We start from the raw sequence: 19,765 nt of genomic DNA, 5'->3' as shown, positions 1-19,765 counted from the left end.
ACTCGATGTAGCCAACCACTTGAACATCTTCTTTACAAACATTGCAACAAAGCTGGTTAGCAAACTGCCCTCCCACTCTGGGCGTTTTGGTGTAGAGCACATCAAAGCCTTCTACAAAAACCTTGGTGTTTGTAAAGATGATTTTAAAATGGCAATGGTAACAACCGAGGAGGTACTTAAAAAACTGAGTGCCCTCCAACCCCACAAGGCCACTGGCCATGACAATATTCCCTCCAAATTTCTCAGAGACTCAGCCTTTTCCATAGCTCCAGTCATCACCCACATAGTTAACCTCTCCATCAAACAGGGACAGGTCCCCCAAGATTTTAAACTGGCCAAAGTAACCCCCTTGTACAAAAAAGGGAGTAAATTAGAACCCGGCAACTACCGCCCTATTTCTATTCTAAGCTCCATCTCGAAAGTGATGGAAAAAATAGTCTATGAACAGGTTGAAAAGTATCTTGCCACTAATAAATTGCTGTACGAGTTCCAATCTGGTTTCAGAATATCCCACTCCACTGACACATGCCTCCTCTATTTGAGCGATCACATCAAACACGAGGTGGATGCTGGAAAATACTGCGGCATGGTCATGCTGGACCTCCAAAAGGCTTTTGACACCGTGAACCACTCCATACTGGTTAACAAGCTTAAAGCTATTGGTTTTGATAGCACATCAGTGAGCTGGATGCAATCCTACCTGGAGGGGAGAGAACAGATGGTGGAGGTGAACGGAACACTGTCCCCTCCCCTCCCAGTGAGCTGTGGTGTCCCACAAGGAAGCATACTAGGGCCTTTACTGTTCCTAATTTATGTTAACGACATGACTTCAGCTTGTGACTGCAACTTGTTCCTGTTCGCAGATGACTCAGCACTGCTGGTCTCGGACAGGAACAAACTGCAGGTTGAAAAGACCCTCAGCTCTGAACTCGGTAGAATCTGCACCTGGCTCGCTGATAACAAACTATCCTTACACCTGGGAAAAACTGAATCCATCCTCTTCGGATCAAATAGTAAACTCAGCAAGGCAGATGGCTTCTTGGTTAGAGTGGGTGACAATATTATCACACGAAAAGATCAAATTACCTACCTAGGTTCCATCCTGGAGGCTAATCTTTCCGGTGATAAAATGGCCACCAACGTAATCAAAAAAGTCAATCAAAGAACAAGATTCCTTTACAGGATCTCCTCACTGGTCAGCAAAAACACCTTGAAGACCTTAACAGGAGCCCTCGTACAAGGTTTCTTTGACTATGCATCCACCTCTTGGTACCACAGCACCTCAAAGGCCCTTAAAACAAGGCTCCAGACCTCCCAAAACAAACTGGTCAGGCTCCTACTTGGCCTCACCCCCCGAACCCACCTCACCCCTGCCCACTTTGACAGGCTGGGATGGCTTAGGGTCGTCGACAGAGTACAGCATCTTGCAATGGGTCTGGTCCACAAGATTCGATACACCACCAAGATACCCATGTACCTGTCTAAATACTTCCTTAATGTAAACGAAGTCCACACCCACAACACCAGAGGGAGTGCAACAAACCATGTACAACCCAGATTCGGCACAAACAAGGGACTAAATTCTTTTCGCTCCTATGCCACCAAAATGTGGAACACCCTACCAACAGTCATTAAGACATGTGAATCCCTTGACTCCTTCAAAACCGCTCTCAAAGGGCACCTACGGATGGCTGCAATTCGAAACTGGCCTCTGTAAAATCTGAATCCCCCCCACCCCATTTCCCTCACTGTATATTGTATATTTTCCCAGTGCTTGTATATTTTCCCTTTTTTGCTTCCCATATGATGAATTCCTGTTCTGTTCTTTAGCTACATAGAAATGTCTATTTGTATGTCTCTAAATGGTTGTATGTCTTTAAATGTTTTGATGAATTGAACAATGTGGACCCTGTTGTAAACAAGTGTAATGCTTAATTGGGTCGTCCACTCACAGTTGACAGTCTTTGTATTGAGTTTGTGCTTAAAATGTACTGTAAATTCTACAAACTGTTAATAAATATTTCAATCAATCAATCAAAGTGGACGACCCAATTAAGCATTACACTTGTTTACAACAGGGTCCACATTGTTCAATTCATCAAAACATTTAGAGACATACAAATAGACATGTCTATGTAGCTAAAGTACAGAACAGGAATTCATCATATAGGAAGCAAAAAGGGAAAAGATACATATACAGTGAGGGGAAAAGGGGGGGGGGATTCAGATTTTACAGAGGCCAGTTTCGAATTGCAGCCATCCGTAGGTGCCCTTTGAGAGCGGTTTTGAAGGAGTCAAGGGATTCACATGTCTTAATGACTGTTGGTAGGGCGTTCCACATTTTGGTGGCATAGGAGCGAAAATAATTTAGTCCCTTGTTTGTGCCAAATCTGGGTTGTACATGGTTTGTTGCACTCCCTCTGGTGTTGTGGGTGTGGACTTCGTTTACATTAAGAAAGTATTTAGACAGGTACATGGGTATCTTGGTGGTGTATCAAATCTTGTGGACCAGACCCATTGCAAGATGCTGTACTCTGTCGTCGACCCTAAGCCATCCCAGCCTGTCACAGTGGGCAGGGGTGAGGTGGGTTCGGGGGGTGAGGCCAAGTAGGAGCCTGACCAGTTTGTTTTGGGAGGTCTGGAGCCTTGTTTTAAGGGCCTTTGAGGTGCTGTGGTACCAAGAGGTGGATGCATAGTCAAAGAAACCTTGTACAAGGGCTCCTGTTAAGGTCTTCAAGGTGTTTTTGCTGCCAACCTCACAACCTTCCACAGCAGTCGTAGGTCATGGGAAGATCGCTCTGTCCATATAGTGATAACTCCTTGACAAGATGCCCTGGGTTGTGGTGGCAGAGTAGCAGATTCTTCTGTGACACCTTGAATTTCTTCAGGTGTTTGATGCGGTACAGGCGCCGCCTTGCTTTCTTTTGACACAACCTCTGTGTGCATGATGTACCCTATATGGATGTACCTCAGGGTGTTGTGCACCTGGAGGTAAATTGAAAATTACGAGAGGCAACAGTCTGGTAACACGAGACTATTTACAACAGTCTTAAAATTCAGCAGAACACGCGTGTCAACAAACCGCATTACCAAAATATAAATAGTGGATCCATCCATTCCAAATCAAATATACTCGTAAATGTCCAGGTGTAGGTATTGATTTACTTTAAACGCCATGTGTTCTTTTTGTTGCGGGACACATGACAGCATCAATTTGAGCAGGTCAATTAATCATTACTGGAAAACTAACAAAACTATGCTTGGGGTTGGGGAATTGACAAGGTTGTTTGTAGGCTACTTTGACTTAGTTTCTCAATAGTTTTGTTTATCAGACATATGACCTTAAGTTCACTCACAAAAACAGATGAAACGATAAAAACCCATGCATGTGATCCACTGGTTAATATGGGAAGTTCTTTGCTTGCCACATTTCAGAATTGTTCCTGGGCTAAAAATTAACAAGTTACAAGTTACAAAGCGGTAGACCTCTTATTTACTCTCACTCGCACTGCGGCACTGCTTCCCTCTTTATACTAAATCGTTGTCTTTTGTCAGTGGAATCAGTCCATTTTCAATTATTCTCTCATTTTCAACATGTCCTTTTCCATTGACTGGTGTTGGTTTACTGCACTGTTATTATGTCTTCAGTTAATGGGTGAGCTTATTTACACTATACATATGCAGTACAATTTGCAAATAATTATTTACTATATTGTATTTATTACAGGTATAGACTCTCTGGTTATCAGATTAGGCCTAATTCCAGTATTTGACAGCGTGTCTTGTTTTGATTGTATTTTTTGTTTGGAATAAGTCGTATTTTCCAAGACGCATCATACTTCATGGAAAGAAAATTAAGTTTACATTGGTTGTAATACTGGTTTCTATTTGCAAACATATCACAGTTTGAATACTCCTTGCTAATTTTACAAAGGACCTTGATGCTTGAGCATTTTGTTTGTGCGCTTTCCCATTAAACCAGTTTGTATACCATATACATATTAGTTAACAGTGTACACAATTTGACATACTTTAATTTACTTAAGTACTATTTTACTTGACTTTATTATTATTTTCTTTATTTATTTGTTTGACATTTGATGTATATTTCTTATGATAGCCTACTATCCATGCACCACACCTCAGGCAAATATTGTACTTTGTACTCCATTCAAATTATTTTGTCAGCTTCAGTTATTAGTTAGCCTACTGTGTTGATTACATAATTAAAACAAACATTCATAAACTGATACTTTAGATTAGGTTATCCAATTGCAACATAAGGTGATGAACGCAACACATTGATGCATTACTAACAATTCAATTCTGAAATGGCCCTTTTGAGTATAGGCCTAGTTTTAAGATTGGCACGGTAACTATATTTTGATAGCAATACCTTTGTACTTTTAATCAATGCAGGTCTTTTTACTTAGTAGGCCTAACAGAGTAGGCTATTCAACATTCTGGTATGCCTTATATACATACTGTATAGCTACTAGCTCAATATAAATCACCAATATACACATATACTAGGCATAGGGCAAATTCCCTTGCAATAATCTTTATTTAAAAAATATTGATTAAGAGATTAGGGATATATTTATTATTATTATTATTATTATTATTATTATTATTATTATTATTATTATTATTATTATTATTATTATTATTATTATTATTATTATTATTACTACTACTGCTACTACCACTACTACTATACTACTATGCTTCACCCATAGATGGCGGCAGTAACTAGCTATTTCAAATCATTTTGGAACAAACATCTATAGCCTATTGAAACAGCTGAAACGCCTATTATATAGCCTAACTTTTATCAGCAGGTACAGTAGGCTGTATTGAATATTCTGTAGAATATCTGCTTGTGATATTGGGCTTTTAATTTTCTATTTAGGCAGGGTAAGAATAAATAATTATTAAGAGCCTGTTCAGTTATCAACGGGTATGGCTACTGATTTAGGCCCTTTCCAGAATGCTAGGCAAACATTTCCACTTGGAGACAAGATATATCAAAATCAAATGCGACTTGCCCAAACCTACAGATTTTGGTGACCCTATGGCCCTTAATCTAGCACCACATGCAGGCAAAATGTCCTATTGTACAGAAACTATCTCAAAATAAGTATTTTTCTTTTATGTTGTTCTATGTTTCGTTCTATGGTGTCTTCCTATTTATTGTCTTTTGTTTGGGTTGTGCATTTTCTATTTTAACATGGTAAACCTTGAATGAGAGAACCATTATTGACCTGAATTAAAGCAGCAGTAAGAATGAAACATAATCATCTCAATTAATTTGTTTTTAAGGTGGTGGAGCAGACCAGAACTGCACTGAGGAAAAAAGGGTACAGATCGAAGGAGGTCATTACACCCTCACTAACGGACTGAGAACTAACAGCAGGTTGGAATACCACTGCCCCCCAAATTACTATCCATACCCTGCTTTGTCTCGCCTATGCCAGCCCACTGGTACCTGGATCCCTAAGCCGAGGTTCCGTCCACATCAGACATGTAGATGTAAGTGTCAATTGTGGCCACGTCTTTCGAGAAATTAGAATTTATTTGACCATTTATTCTATCATGTCAGTTCATACGCCATGGCTCCATAGCTTAACAGGTGTTCAATCTTACAACGTGATGCAATGCGTTATTAGCTTGAAGATCTGTTCTTTTAGGTAAGGGTGCAGACTACTCTATAGGCCTACAGAATATAATTATTGGGGGTTAAAGCCAAGGTAAGGAACAGTATGGTATAGGTTTGGGGTTTGGAGATACTTTATTGCCGTGATGTAACTTCAAAGGTGGGTGAGATATTAATAAATAAAATAAAAAAACTGATTCTTACAATATAGAACGATTGGTATTGTTTTAAATAAATCTAGTAATAAATAAAAGAAGAAAATAGTTGATTTTGCTATTTTCATTAAGAAGAAAACCCAGACTGGATCTGCGGATCCGGATCGTCAAATTGTTTTTTATTCTAAAAAAGAAAAGAAAAAGAAACGGCCTCAGGTTTTGTGATGTTCTATATGGTCAGGATTTATTTGAGTTCATTTACAGGATAAAGGAGTGAGAGTGACTTTGTTTCACTGGAATTAAGTGAATGAGGAGCGATCAATTTCTAATCGATGGAGCAACTCTTTTTTTGATTCCTCGTCCACCTTTGGAGTTAGGCTACATCATAGGTATACTACACAACCCAAACTTCTACCAAAGTATTCCTTTAATACACAGTTAAAGGAGCACTTCACTCATTCACTCAACCTTATTTTCATATAATAATTCTCATTGGTGGGGTATACACAGTTCAGAAACCTGCCTACCAATGACATCATTGATGGAGATTCCAAGCTAATAGAAACTAGAGCCTTTCGCTTCTTGGAAAGTACCTGAAATGAAAAAGAAAAACATTAATTACCAAAGATTTCTGAACTGTAGAGTAGCCAGAAATGGTACCATCTTTACTGAGCATTTATTGAGGACTAATTATTTGAAGATAATGTTTGAAGTGGTCTTTTTATGAAACCTCAATAGCTAAAAGTGTACTAAAAGTATTACTTTGAGACTTGTTTTACTTACAAATTACAATGCAATGTAAGTCATGGAAATATTATTAATATACGGAGGTGGAGCAACTATTGAAGATATCTTGCCAATATTGGAGGCCTGATACATGACCAAACCTCTACCAAAGTTTTATTGTGATTGAACTAACTGTTTGTTTCTATGTTCAGTGGTGGAATGTCCTGACCCAACTGTTCTGGAGCAAGGCAGTGTCTACCCTGCTGAGGAGAGGTACTATGTGGGCAATGAGACAACATATGAATGCTGGTCTGGGTACACACTCCGTGGCTCCGCCTCTCGAGTTTGCCAATCAAACGCCAAATGGAGTGGGAAAACTCCTATATGTGGCCGTAATAGTAAGTCCTAAACAGCCTGGTGAATACTATAACATCAGTACAAGTTGACAAAGAAATCGGTCCCTTAAATATTTGTAATATTATGTTTTACATTTTTTTTTTTTTTTAAGATATTTTTTTGCGGCTTACGCCTTTTATTGATTTTTTAAGGGACAGATAGTAGGCTGACAGGAAACGGGAGAGAGATGGGGGGATGACATGCGGTAAAGGCCGTGTCGGGTTCGGGAGTCGAACCCGCGGCACACCGCGACTGGATCACCAGTCCGGTGCCCAGACCGTTACGCTACGGCCTGGGCCATGTTTTACATTTTTAAGTACCGTAGCCTATATGTAGCTTATGCCATACAGTGTCTGTCTCTTTCTTTCTCTCTCTCCCTCCTATTATCATTTTTAGTGGTGTTGTCATCAATCAATCAATCAATCAATCAATCAATCAATCAATCAATCAATCAATCAATCAATCAATCAGTCAATCATTCATTCATTACCATTAGCAGCAAGGTTTGTAACCAGTTGAGGCCTATAGCATTGTTATTGTGGGGCAAACATGCAGTGAAGATTTTAACAAATTGCAATGTGACGGATTGTGAGCTTGTAGATCAGCAGGAAATTAGATTTGGTGTAGAGGGAAAATAAACTTAATTAATTTGTTACATTGTTGCACATAGCTGGAACCTTCTCTTATTATGTTGGCTGGAAAATTGCTTATTGTTGCTTAATATTGGTTATTTATTCATCGTTGTATTTTTCCACAGCGGACAGTACGTGTGCTGATCCTGGTGTTCCAGCTGGAGCCATGAAGGTTGGGCACATATATGACATTGATGAAAAGGTGACATACAGCTGCAATAACAACTTAATGCTGGTGGGCTCGCATGAACGAGTGTGTCGAGAAAATGGCCAATGGACTGGCATGGAACCTGCTTGTTATTGTAAGATATCATAGTCTCCTTTTCATGCCGATTTCTAAGATTTAAAGCCCAAGTAGGACAATTATACTACACGTATTTGCAAATTATAGAGTTTATAGAGTTATAAAGTCTTTATGTTATTGCCATCTGACCATGGTCAGTAATTACTACATGCAATCATTCAAATTGAGTTGCCATATAAGAGGTAAAAAGCATTTCATGTCAACATTGCTGTTCATTAGCAATACGGTTAAAATACTAGAGTGTTAAAACCTTAGGATAGAAGTAGAACCTATTTAAATCTGTAATAAATAAATGAATCATGGCTAACATCTTATAACGTATGTGATCTTTGCTCCTGTTACAGACAAACATACATATGATACTGCACTCGAAGTCTCTGAGGCTTTTGGTACTTCAATCAAACAAAGCCTCACAGACCTTCAACCTGGTACGTGTTTGGAACCATTTTTCACGTAACATAAATGTCATAACTTTTTTGTGTGTATAGCACAGCAACGGTGATATTGCAATCACGCCTCCTGTTCTTGTATGTGTGTAGACTACTGTATGTTCGTTCGTAGCAGACAGAGCTCCTATGTATGATTGGATTTGTATGATCTAATTAAACAACACCTCATTTGATGTCAAGGGAAAAAGCCTTTGCATAAATACATGCGGAATAAATAATGTCTGTGTTTTTCAGAGGACACGCAAGAGGGGAGAAAAATCAGGATACCAAAAAATGGGACACTCAACATCTACATCGGCATGGATGTTTCAGCAAGCATTAATAAAACAGAGTTTTATCAAGCAAAAGAGGCAGTTATCAAACTTATTACCAAGGTGAATCAAAGAGGCAGTTATCAATCAAACTTATTACCAAGGTGAATCAAAGAAACAAAACTTATTACTAAGGTGAATAAAAGAAACAAAACAAAAACAAAACAGACAAGCAAACAAGACAAACACACACACGCACGCACGCACGAACGCACGCACGCACGCACGCACGCACGCACGCACGCACGCACGCACGCACGCACGCACGCACGCACGCACGCACGCACGCACACACACACACACACACACACACACACACACACACACCTACCTTTCCTCTTGAGTGGAGTAATAAAATGATATATCTCACAGAAAATATAATAATATATAATATATATATTATAGCATATAATATGCTATTGGTATGATATATATCATATCATACCAATGTTCTCTATGTCTGATACATCCACACACCAACCACCAGCTTGCAGGGCATGGGTCTATTGTTCCTTGGATACATTTAAAGTTAAATGCCACACAAAAAGTTACAAAATACATAGACATATTGACTTTTATTTTGATGATTTTGCATAAAAAATTGCGAAAATAATTACAGATGTTAATTCACATGTTCTGATGGATTCAAATGTTGTCTAGCAAAGATCTACAGTAGTGTGTTCAACAAACAAATTATCTTTCATGTCTATGCAGGTTTCCTCTTTCTCCGTCAATCCCAATTATGACATCCTCTTCTTCTCCTCTGTCATCAAAGAGGTTGTCAACATAAAAGATTTTTTTAGTCCCAACAAACCATCACTTGACCATGTCCGGAAGGAATTAAAAAAAATTGACATAGAAGAAGGTGAGCAAAGTACATATTTAACCAAATGGGTCAGAATGTTATTTTGTCACAAATGCCTGCTTCTAATGTTATAATATTACAACTCTACCCTTAAATTGTGTGTGTGTGCGTGCGTGAGTGCGTGCGTGTGCACGCATGTGGCGGCGTGTGCGCGTGTGTGTGCGTGCGTGTGTGTGTGTCACATTTGTGTCTCAGGGACAGATGATCTTGGGACAGACCTGAATGCGGCATTTACAAGGATCTGGGAGAGAATGGCATGGATAAAGCAGAACACTAATAAAGACTTTGTGGAGCATCGTCATGTCATCATCCTCTTTTCTGATGGTAACTTCAGACTTTCTGACTCACTATATTTAATTCTAACATCCACTCGCTTTTATTGAGAGACAGCCCTGTTTTCTTTGGTCATTTTCTTTATACGGGTGCTAACATTTAGCCAAAATGCAGAAAATTCAACAAGGTCTGCATAACCATGTATTTGTGTTTGAATTGTATGTTATGTTTACTGTAATCAGGGTGTCATTGGAAAAGAGAGCTAGCTGGCTCTCAATTGACCTCCCCTGAATAAATATAGGTGAAAGAAAAGAAGGTTGAACGTCTATGCTTGAGGCATCAACTAGAATCATAATAATGTAAAGATAAAAGTCAGCACAACAGATTTTGTCTTCAGTGTTTGGCCATTGTTGGCCTTCATGATGACTTTGATCTTTTCATATTGTCATTTTGTGTCCAGCACCAGCAAGGAACTGGATGTGCGCAACCCTCTTGTTTTGAACTAGCATCAACTATTCAGCCCAGTACGAATAGTTTTGATGAAAAATACTCAACTGTGATTTTCAGATTGTTTATTTGATCTGTCATGCACCGGTGTGCATAGACCTTTGAGCTTAGTCGGAGCTACAGTTTGACAACCTGCTTGGGGGGCAGCGCTTTGCCTGAATAAAACCTGTAAAGAAATGTTTGGTCCATTGCATGCAACGATTCACAAAATGTACTACCATGGGTGTAGTGCTATTTGTTTACAATCCTTATTATTCAGCAAATCTGTTATTTGTCATCTTCGTGACTGACAGCTTTGTTTCTGTTCATTGCAGGTGGATTTAATGTGGGAGGTTCACCTAGAGCCACTGTGGCTAAAATAAAACACATGGTCTACCACAACAAAGCTGGTGAACTTGACGAGGAAAATAGAAAGGAATATCTTGGTGAGGTTCAAGGTTTAGTTTTTCATGTTATGCTTAACATTAAACGTACATGTACAGTATAGGCAATGTTGTTGAAGTAAAGTTCTATATTAAAAATGCCTAATGGGTGGGTTTGTTGATGGTCCACTTGTTCCCAGGGACTCCTGTCGAAAGTCAAACGCACATACTGTATATGGAGATCAACATGCATGCACTGATGTCATGTACAACATAAATCATTATGCACACACACATACAGTATTTAGATTCGATTTTCAACATGAACTGAAACCATGTATGCATAACCATGTAAAAAACCATGTGGGAGAACGTTTTTAGTTTAGAAAGTCTCTTATGACCTGGAAAGAAACTGTTCCTGAGTCTGCTGGATGTACAGTATAGCAGACCCGATGCTCTGTAGAACCACTGTTCTCCTCTTGATGTAAGAGGTATTGGATGTTGGTAGTACTGTTTTAACCGCTGTAAAGCCTAGCATTCATGTTGTGGAAACACAACCTATTGTTACTGTATGTATAATTTTGGCAACTATATCTTGTTTCTTGCAGACATTTATGTTTTCGCCATTGGATCTGATATCTATGATGAAGAGTTAATGCCTCTTGCAGCACCTGAAAGTGCTGATCATTACTTCAGACTAGCGAAAATTAAAAACTTAGAACAGACCTTTGACGACATTATTGGTGAGTGCTCTGCTATACTGACTAAATAACCGACCGACCGACCGACTCACTCACTCACTCACTCACTCACTCACTCACTCACTCACTCACTCACTCACTCACTCACTGACCGACCGACCGACCCACCCACTCACTCACTCACTCACTCACTCACTCTACACACACAGGCATGCACATACACAATGATGTACTGTATATTGTATCTCCAATTGTACATTTGATTTCAGAATCAACTTTATTGTCACTCCACAGTTTGATAACTTGATAACAGTATAAAAGTGGGTGAAATTAGTTTTTGTGCATTAGTTCCCATCGCGGGCAGGAAAGAATGGCGCTTTTACCACAAAAAGTACAAAGGGATTTGGAAGCTTGTTTCACAAACAAGGAAGAGCTAAAGTCCAAGTCACCAATCCTGGTATAATCCACAGTAGGTTCAGGAAGAGCAAAAAAAGGTCATTAGGCCACTGAGCCTTTCATGAGGTTGCTGGGCATGGACCTTGCCTTCCACGGGAAGAACGTGATTGATTCATGTTAAGCAACTTTTCTTGATTTAAACTGAATGTCCTTTTTGTGTTTTATTGATGTTTTTCTCATGCAGATGAAGAAGAGGTTGTAGCTTCATGCGGTCTTTACATTGTAAAAAATAATGTTACGACGGACTGGGCAGCGTACAAGTATCCCTGGAAAGTGGAAATTACTATTGGGGTAGTTAAAGTTATTTTATTTTTACAGCTTGTAGTTGTTTGTTATATATTTGTTGCATTGTTGTATATTTGTTACAGTGACGTTTGACTTATTTCAGTAAGCACAAATATTATAACATAATAACACTAATAGTATATGGTAATTAAATTGATATGCGATATATATCTTCATGAACAGTATACTACACAGTATATTAATTGTATGCACAGTGTATATTAAAAATACATATCCTATCCTGTATGTTCAATTTAGACACGAAAATGCCTTGGTTCTCTGGTGAGCAGCAGATTTGTCTTGACTGCTGCACACTGCATCCACTTTGAAGATACAGCTCAAAATATTAAAGTTTACACCAGTGATAGACAGGGTAATGTGTAACATGTTTTTATTCTATTTTATGCTTAATCTCTGCAGAATTCATACTGTGGATTGTATTCATCATTTGTTTGGCTCACTGCTGGTTGCTAATTGATTTATTTTAGCGTAACCTAAACATTTCTGTTAGCTGTAACATGCTAATTCTCTCTTGATCTTGTCCCCTCACAGCTAGAAATGTAGACAAAATCGACCGTCATGATCTCTATGATATACGAAAAAGGACCAAACAAGGAGTATTAGAATTCTTTGACTATGATGTGGCTCTCCTTAGACTGACAAAAAAAGTCATTTTTTCCTCTCAAGTCAGGTAAGCATTTGCAACAGTTATTTATGTATTTGAATTACCAGCAAATTATGATGTCAGTACTGTACATCCCCAGCTCAGAGTTGTACTACTAACTAACATAACTATAGATAGGTGTGCGTGTGTGTGTGTGTGTGTGTGTGTGTGTGTGTGTGTGCGTGCGCGTGCGCGTGTGTGTGTGTGCACACGTTACTTTCACGTTTTAATGTTAACGGATGTGGAATGTCCCAAAACGTGAGATTGTTTTTCTTTACAAGAGTGATTAACAGGCCTCAAAGCGATCTGAAAATGTACAGTAGGCTATAATGCACACATGCGGAACACATGAATGACAGTCAAAATATGACAAATATGGATACCTGATGCCAGCCCAAATCGGCACATCACAGGACGATGGTGAAGGGAAGATAGAGGAGGAGAGAGAGTGAGAAGAGAGCCTATTTCGCCCATTCAATAACCCAGCCAAGGCTGTATACCCGAACCTGAACACACTGACTGGTCGGGGGAAAATCCCAGCTGAACAACCTATGGAACATTAAAATAAACCATCATTATTAGTGTTTGTATCAGCCATTCCATGTCATGTATATCATTATCTTTCCCAGGCCTATTTGCATACCTTGCACTCAGGCAACCAGTGATGCTCTGAAGCTGGTTGGCGATTCCACCTGCAGGCAACAAGGTGACGTACATGTAACCCACGAGACATCACAACACCTCGTGTTACAATAACTTTATCGCTCATCATCAAGCACAAGGAGGCTGAGCTTCTCAACAAAACTGTAGATAAATGAAGATTTACTGTTCTAGCAGTGAAGAAACTCAGAATAACAACAATATTACATTAACCCATTCTGACCTGAGATCAGATTCATACGCGGTTTCCACTGGACACACACTGGTTCTGATTAACCCATTCTGACCCGAGATCAGATTAAAAAAATGTCAGTCGTTCTTCAATTTTTCAAAAATAGCAGACCTACAAGCTCGTATCGCGCCACTCGGTGGCGCGATATGAGCTTGTAGATCTGCTATTTTTCAATAGCTAAAGCACAACATTATGCCGACACCAAAATGGGTGCCCGGTCAGAATGGGTTTTAAACAACAACTCTAATAATTAACAAGATACATACTTACATTAGGCCTATACTTTTTATTGTAGTTTTACTTTTTATGGTATAAGTTAAAAAAGTTAAACTACAATAAAATATTACAATGATCTATACCTTGCCTGATTTGACACCAATGTGTTATCTGATCTGATTATCAAATAATTTCATCGCATGCTATCCCATCTAGTGAACACATATGCATTCTCTTAATACAGAGGAGCGATTGTTGAACAAAGAAGTTGAAAGACTTGCCTTCCTGACCATCAAGCCATACCTAAGGGAAAAAGATGTCCATGCCAAGCTTGGTGATAATGTGAGTTTTTGTGCCTATACTTTGCACAATACAGTACATAGTAAAATACTAGTGGACTTGTAAGGGTGCATTTTGCTAGAGTTAAATGAACACTGAGGGCTCCATTTTTGTCTCATCTTTCTAAAGCCACTATTTGGGGATTTAGGAGTAGGGAAAGGGTGTTGCCCCACTAAAGTTGGTATTTGGTTACCTGTCTAAATCCCATAAACACCTCCATTACCCGTTATATTATGCATAGGTGTAGTTTGGGCGTTACAATAATTAAACCAAATTTAACCAATCACCATGCCACGTGCCATTGCCTTTAATAGATCCCTTATCCGTTGCCCGTTAGTGCTATATTGCTTCATAGCCTTACGGTCTATAGCCCATGGAAGAGTGTTGCGTTGTTGGGTTTTTCTCCACCCCGCACAGAGCCAACACTCGTCTTTTCATTGAGTCACAACTGCGCTGCGAGTAAAGTCGGAGACGAAATTGGAGCCCTGAGTATTTTACTGTGTATGCTTTCATATGCCTTATAAATACTGTATATTGTATAATCGTGGGCATGTGTGCACATGGGCTCATACGCTAACTATACCTCTGTTGTTTTCATATCCTCCAATGCAGAGAGCTGATTGTATTAAACAAGCCAAACATGCTTATGGAGTAACTGCAGATGATGTCACCCTGGCTGTGACTGATAACTTCATCTGCACTGGTGGCAAGAGCCCTAAAGTAGATCACATAGCATGCCGAGGTATGATTAGTATATTCATCTCCAGACCACATGCAAATGTGGCAGCATATTGTGTGTATTGTTCAACGGGTGACTTCTTGGTATGGACATCTGACTGGAAGCCGTGGAAGGGGCAACTATGTCACATGTTGACTAGGGGGATATGAGTTACGATTCTGGCCCTATATGGGAACATTAATTTGAACGAGAAGCGTCTGGATGCAGAATGAGTTTAGGAGAAGAGGTCATCACACACAGACGCAACACAGTTTTCTTTCGCCCTATATAGTATTAGACTGCGACAGACGGGTGCTGTCTCACGTGAACCCGCTCGCTTTAGCTTGCTTGGTGGAGTCTCTCGTGACCAAGCAAGCTAAAGCGAGCGGGTTGCCGTGTGGAACGTTGCGAAGTTTGCTTGAGCCGACTCAGTCCCGTTAGAGTGGGGCAGAAACCGTGGTGGTGACGTCACATTCCAACAGACGAGGCTTTTGAAAAATATCATTGGGCAGAATTGTTACTAGGTAGATTTGCTGAAATCAAATTTCGAAGATCTACAGTACCACCTCGAAAAAAACTTTCCTTCTGGGCGTCATTCTGCAGACAGATCCTATTAACTCGAACAGTGCTGAGTCAGAGACAACGCAATGGCTCGTTCAGTGGTGCCTCTGGTGGCTCAAGTCCGCTTTAGACGGCACGTTTTAACAGTATTTTTTGGGTTTGAGAACTGCACTTCCGCAATCCTGGACTGCGGAAGTGCAGCGGGGAGGCACCGTTTGACTTCCAGTCACTGTTTTGACTTCCAGTCACTGTTTTGACTTCCAGTCACTGTTTTGACTTCTGTCCCAAGAAGTCACAGTATACATTTTGGAGAGTGAGACAGTGTTGGTGCAGCTCAAGATTCTTCATATTTATTATTTCTGAATCAAGGAAACAGAAAATAAATGTATGTATCTATGTGTCTGTTGCCACAGGGGACTCTGGTGGTGCTGTGTTCAAGGAGTATGAGCGCCGCATAATACAGGTGAGCAACTGTTCATTGATATTAGAGTCATATCAGAAAATGGTCGGATGTTGTGATAGTAAACAGATGCACACAAAATATTTCATGATTTTAATGAATCATTCTAGTGCTTGTTGTGTAGGGACTCATATAACAGGCCGTACAGTACACCCTAAGTCTTTATATCATTTTCATGTACATTTTTATTTTCATTTTCTGTCGTATGCGTTGTGCTCTGTGAGCTGCTGATCTCCCTTGTGGGGAGGAAATCAAGTATTGAACTCATAATAAAGTCTCCTTGACAGGTTGCAGTGGTCAGCTGGGGAGTATACGACATGTGTACATTGGAGGACATGCCAAAGTCAAACATGACCTCCAGAGATTTCCACATTAATCTTTTCAGAGTTGTCCCTTTTCTCGAAAGAATACTTGGTGATGGGACTGGGTCTCATGCACCAATGAAGTTTTTACCAGATAACTAAATGTATTGAATGCCATTTGTGTTGCTTGTTGTGTTTATCTTTCAAGGTCTTTCAATTCTAGTCTGATTTCACCATCAGTAAACTGATTTGTCTTTTGTCTTAGTTATTATAGTCATGACGCCTCCATATATGGTCACGCCTCATGACATCACGCCTCCATCTCCATATATGGAGCTGACCTGTTCTGACATTCCATATGTTGATCCTTCCCTGCCCGTCCTTCCTCTTCGATGTCTCCCTTTTGACTGATCCCTGTCTATTCAAACTCTGACGGGCCCGCCACAAAGTTATTAGTGCAGCCACGCCTGGGAGCCTACAAGTTCTCAACAGGCCCGAAACTTAAGGCCCGGCCCTATCTGGGCCTTCATCAAACCCTGTACACTCAAGACACTGCCCCCACTGCCACCCTTAGATTTCCATATACTGTATGGAGCTGACCTGTTCTGACATTCCATATGTTGATCTGACCTTATCAAACCCTGTACACTCAAGACACGCTCCATATATGGCCAGACCTCATCAAACCTTGTACAGTGTACACTCAAGACACTGCCCCCGGCTGCCATCCTTAGATCTCCATATATGGAGCTGAACTGTTCTGACATTCGTTATGTTGATCTGACCTCATCAAACCCTGTATACACTCAAGACACGCTCCATATATGGCCAGCAGTCTGCCATCCGTCACCCAGGCGAATGCGTGCATGCGACCTTGCTCTTTAGGTCTTACTGGTCCTAGTATTAGCGAATGGGGAAGGGAATCAACGTCCCGTGATTCCTTGTTTGACCTGGATGTGTGGTTCAAAGAATATGATTATTGGCAGAATCGCTGAAAGTTTAGAATATCTTGTGGCCCCATTTTCATTTTTCACAACAGTGGTTGTTGATCACCATATACTGTATGTTGCACTATGACGAAATAAACGCATACAATGTAACGTGTATGCATTCCATAACGCAATTCCAATGGTGAAAACTGTGTTGTTTTACCATGAACGAATGGTGGATTTTACGCCCCAAAATACCCGTATGTGTGACTGTGAATAAAGAATAAAGGGTTGTCATGTGGTCACGGCCACTAAATCATTATCTATGTCCACACACAAACGCAGAAACGCATTGAACACAGGATAAAATCACTGCAGTAGCAGGTTTCAATTGTAGGCTATATTATATTTTATTTTATATTTACAATTATGAGGTGCCAATCATATTTTTTAAGTACTTAATAAGTAGGCTACTTTTAAAGCCACCTACATTTTGAGTGGAAGTATATGTTTCTTTCATTGTCTGTCAGCATGTCACACTATTAAATCTCCAGATCCCGACTCGACTTTTCTCTCCATATAATTCCAATGTTGTTTTGGCCAGTATTATTTATTTTTTGTACTTTGTCGCTGACTCGCACTGCACTTTCAAGGTAAATAAAAAGCCTTGCCAAGCCGTGTATATCCACGGCTTCCGTGACAATTACCTAAACATGAGAGAGATGTGCCATATATGCGCACGCACGATGATTCCATTCACACCTCTCTCTCTCTCTGCACCCTCTCTCTCTCTCTCTCTCTCCTCACATGACCATGACCATGAAATGGAAAGCAAAATAGTTTCACATGCGGCTATGCACACACCACGCATAGACTTGTTGGTGTATAGGCCACTGCGCAATGGCATTTGGCCAACTTGCAAAAATGCTGTTTGTGCATCATCAGTCTATCTGTCCGCTTTATATCGCTGGACCTTGTCAATGCGGAGAGTGCTCTCCGTGGTGCTGAAACCTTGTTTCCTGTTGTATTCCACTATTCCAGGAATTTCCAGCACTGTAACGTGTGAGAGATGGGATCTGTCACGGGGCAGCCCCTGCCCTTAGACAATATCAAGGACCTTGCAAATAGACCACACAGTTAAGTCAACTTGATCAATTGGACTGGAAGTAACGGTTTTATATATATTGTACACATGGCATTTTTAGTAATTAACACAATGGTTGAAAGAGTTTTAAATGTTTATTTGTATTTATTGACACTGAAGTTGCATTGGTATGTCTGTCACCTGTCTCCCCTCTGCAGTGCTGGCACTCCTCTCTAGATTAGGGTGCTGTAGAGGAGGAGGGGTGTTTGTTCCTAGCTGTCTGTATTATGTTTGGTCTTGTTACTTGCGCAAGCAGAGCGCGCAAGTAATAGTTTCGCCCGGCTCGTATGCAACGTCCCAGCCAACCCGCCACTTTTGATGCGTATGCACCGTCCCAGCAAATTGTGCCTGATTTGCTGGGACCATATTACATGGTGTGTATAACAGTATATGTATAACTAGCTCTCAATGATGACGTAAGAAATATGTGGATTAAAGGACCCAATGCCAGAGTGTAATTGGTTTTCGATGGTGACGTAATGACGATAGGTTTTAGTGTTGGGAGGATTAAAGGTAATGCTCCTGTGTATACATGTATGTAATCTGGCACCACTGCCATATCAGGCACAATTTGCTGGGACGGTGCATATGCATCAAAAGTGGCGGGTTGGCTGGGACGTGCTTACGGCGCAAAGTAACCAGCACAAGTGAGACTTCAAGGCAGCAACTCAACACTCTTCCATGGGCTATAGACCGTGAGGCCATATGAGGCAATATACGGGCAACGGATAAGGGATCTATTAAAGGCAATGGCATGTGGACTGGTGATTGGTTTCATTATTGTAATGCCCAAACCACACCTATGCATAATATAACGGGTAACAGAGGTGTTTTAGGGATTTAGACAGGTAACCAAAATACCAACTTTAGTGGGGGAACACCCCTTCCCCACTGCTAAATCCCAAAACAGTGTATTTAGAAAGATCAGACGAAAATGGAGCCCTAGTGCCATTCGTTGCAATCTTGTGTAGACTCCATCCAGGGCTTTTTCCTGTTGCATTGTAAGGGTCCATGTCTCGGCCCCATACAGCAGTATACTGACTCCAGTCCACAGTAGCTATGAACAACCGCTTCTTAAGGTCTTTTCCCATATCTGATTTCCACACTTTCCTCATCCCGTGCAAGTGCTCTCCGAACCTTCAGATCCTGTTAAGTTGAGGCAGTCCAGGCCCCGAGATACTTGAAGTCCTCGACTCGCTTGAGCACCTGCAGTGGCAATGGTTTTGTCCTCGGTGTTGACTGTCATTACCTTTGTAATAACATCCTATTATTATAAGGCAAAAATGTCAAACTTTCCGTATGCTTTAAGTAGCATGTGACATGTCAAACTAGGGGATTTTCATGATTCTGAAGCCATTCCAAGCATTAGTTTTACACAAAAAACACTCCTTTGGCTAAAAACAGCCATATAGCCACTTTCCCAAATGTGCTCAAAATGTGCTGACATCATCACATTTGTGCT

The 19,765-nt window shown here is 40.3% G+C and overlaps 1 protein-coding gene across 1 annotated transcript; it reads left to right on the top strand.

The window, feature by feature from the left end:
• Positions 1–6,602: 6,602 nt before the first annotated feature.
• On the top strand, positions 6,603–19,461 carry LOC310877006 (complement factor B-like; the record flags this gene model as incomplete). Its single annotated transcript, XM_083790652.1, has 13 exons — positions 6,603–6,609; positions 6,750–6,935; positions 7,724–7,867; positions 8,214–8,297; positions 8,553–8,692; positions 9,344–9,494; positions 10,589–10,699; positions 12,631–12,769; positions 13,372–13,448; positions 14,095–14,192; positions 14,802–14,931; positions 15,882–15,931; positions 19,447–19,461. 13 exons carry the CDS (start codon positions 6,603–6,605, stop codon positions 19,459–19,461), a joined length of 1,332 nt encoding a protein of 443 aa, XP_083646778.1.
• Between the last annotated feature and the right edge of the window lie 304 nt (positions 19,462–19,765).

The sequence above is a fragment of the Protomyctophum parallelum genome (genome assembly GCF_964188405.1).
Source record: "Protomyctophum parallelum genome assembly, chromosome: 1".
Taxonomy (NCBI): Eukaryota; Metazoa; Chordata; class Actinopteri; order Myctophiformes; family Myctophidae; genus Protomyctophum; species Protomyctophum parallelum.
The sequence above is the reverse complement of the archived record's forward strand: the minus strand, read 5'-3'. Positions and strand labels throughout refer to the sequence as shown.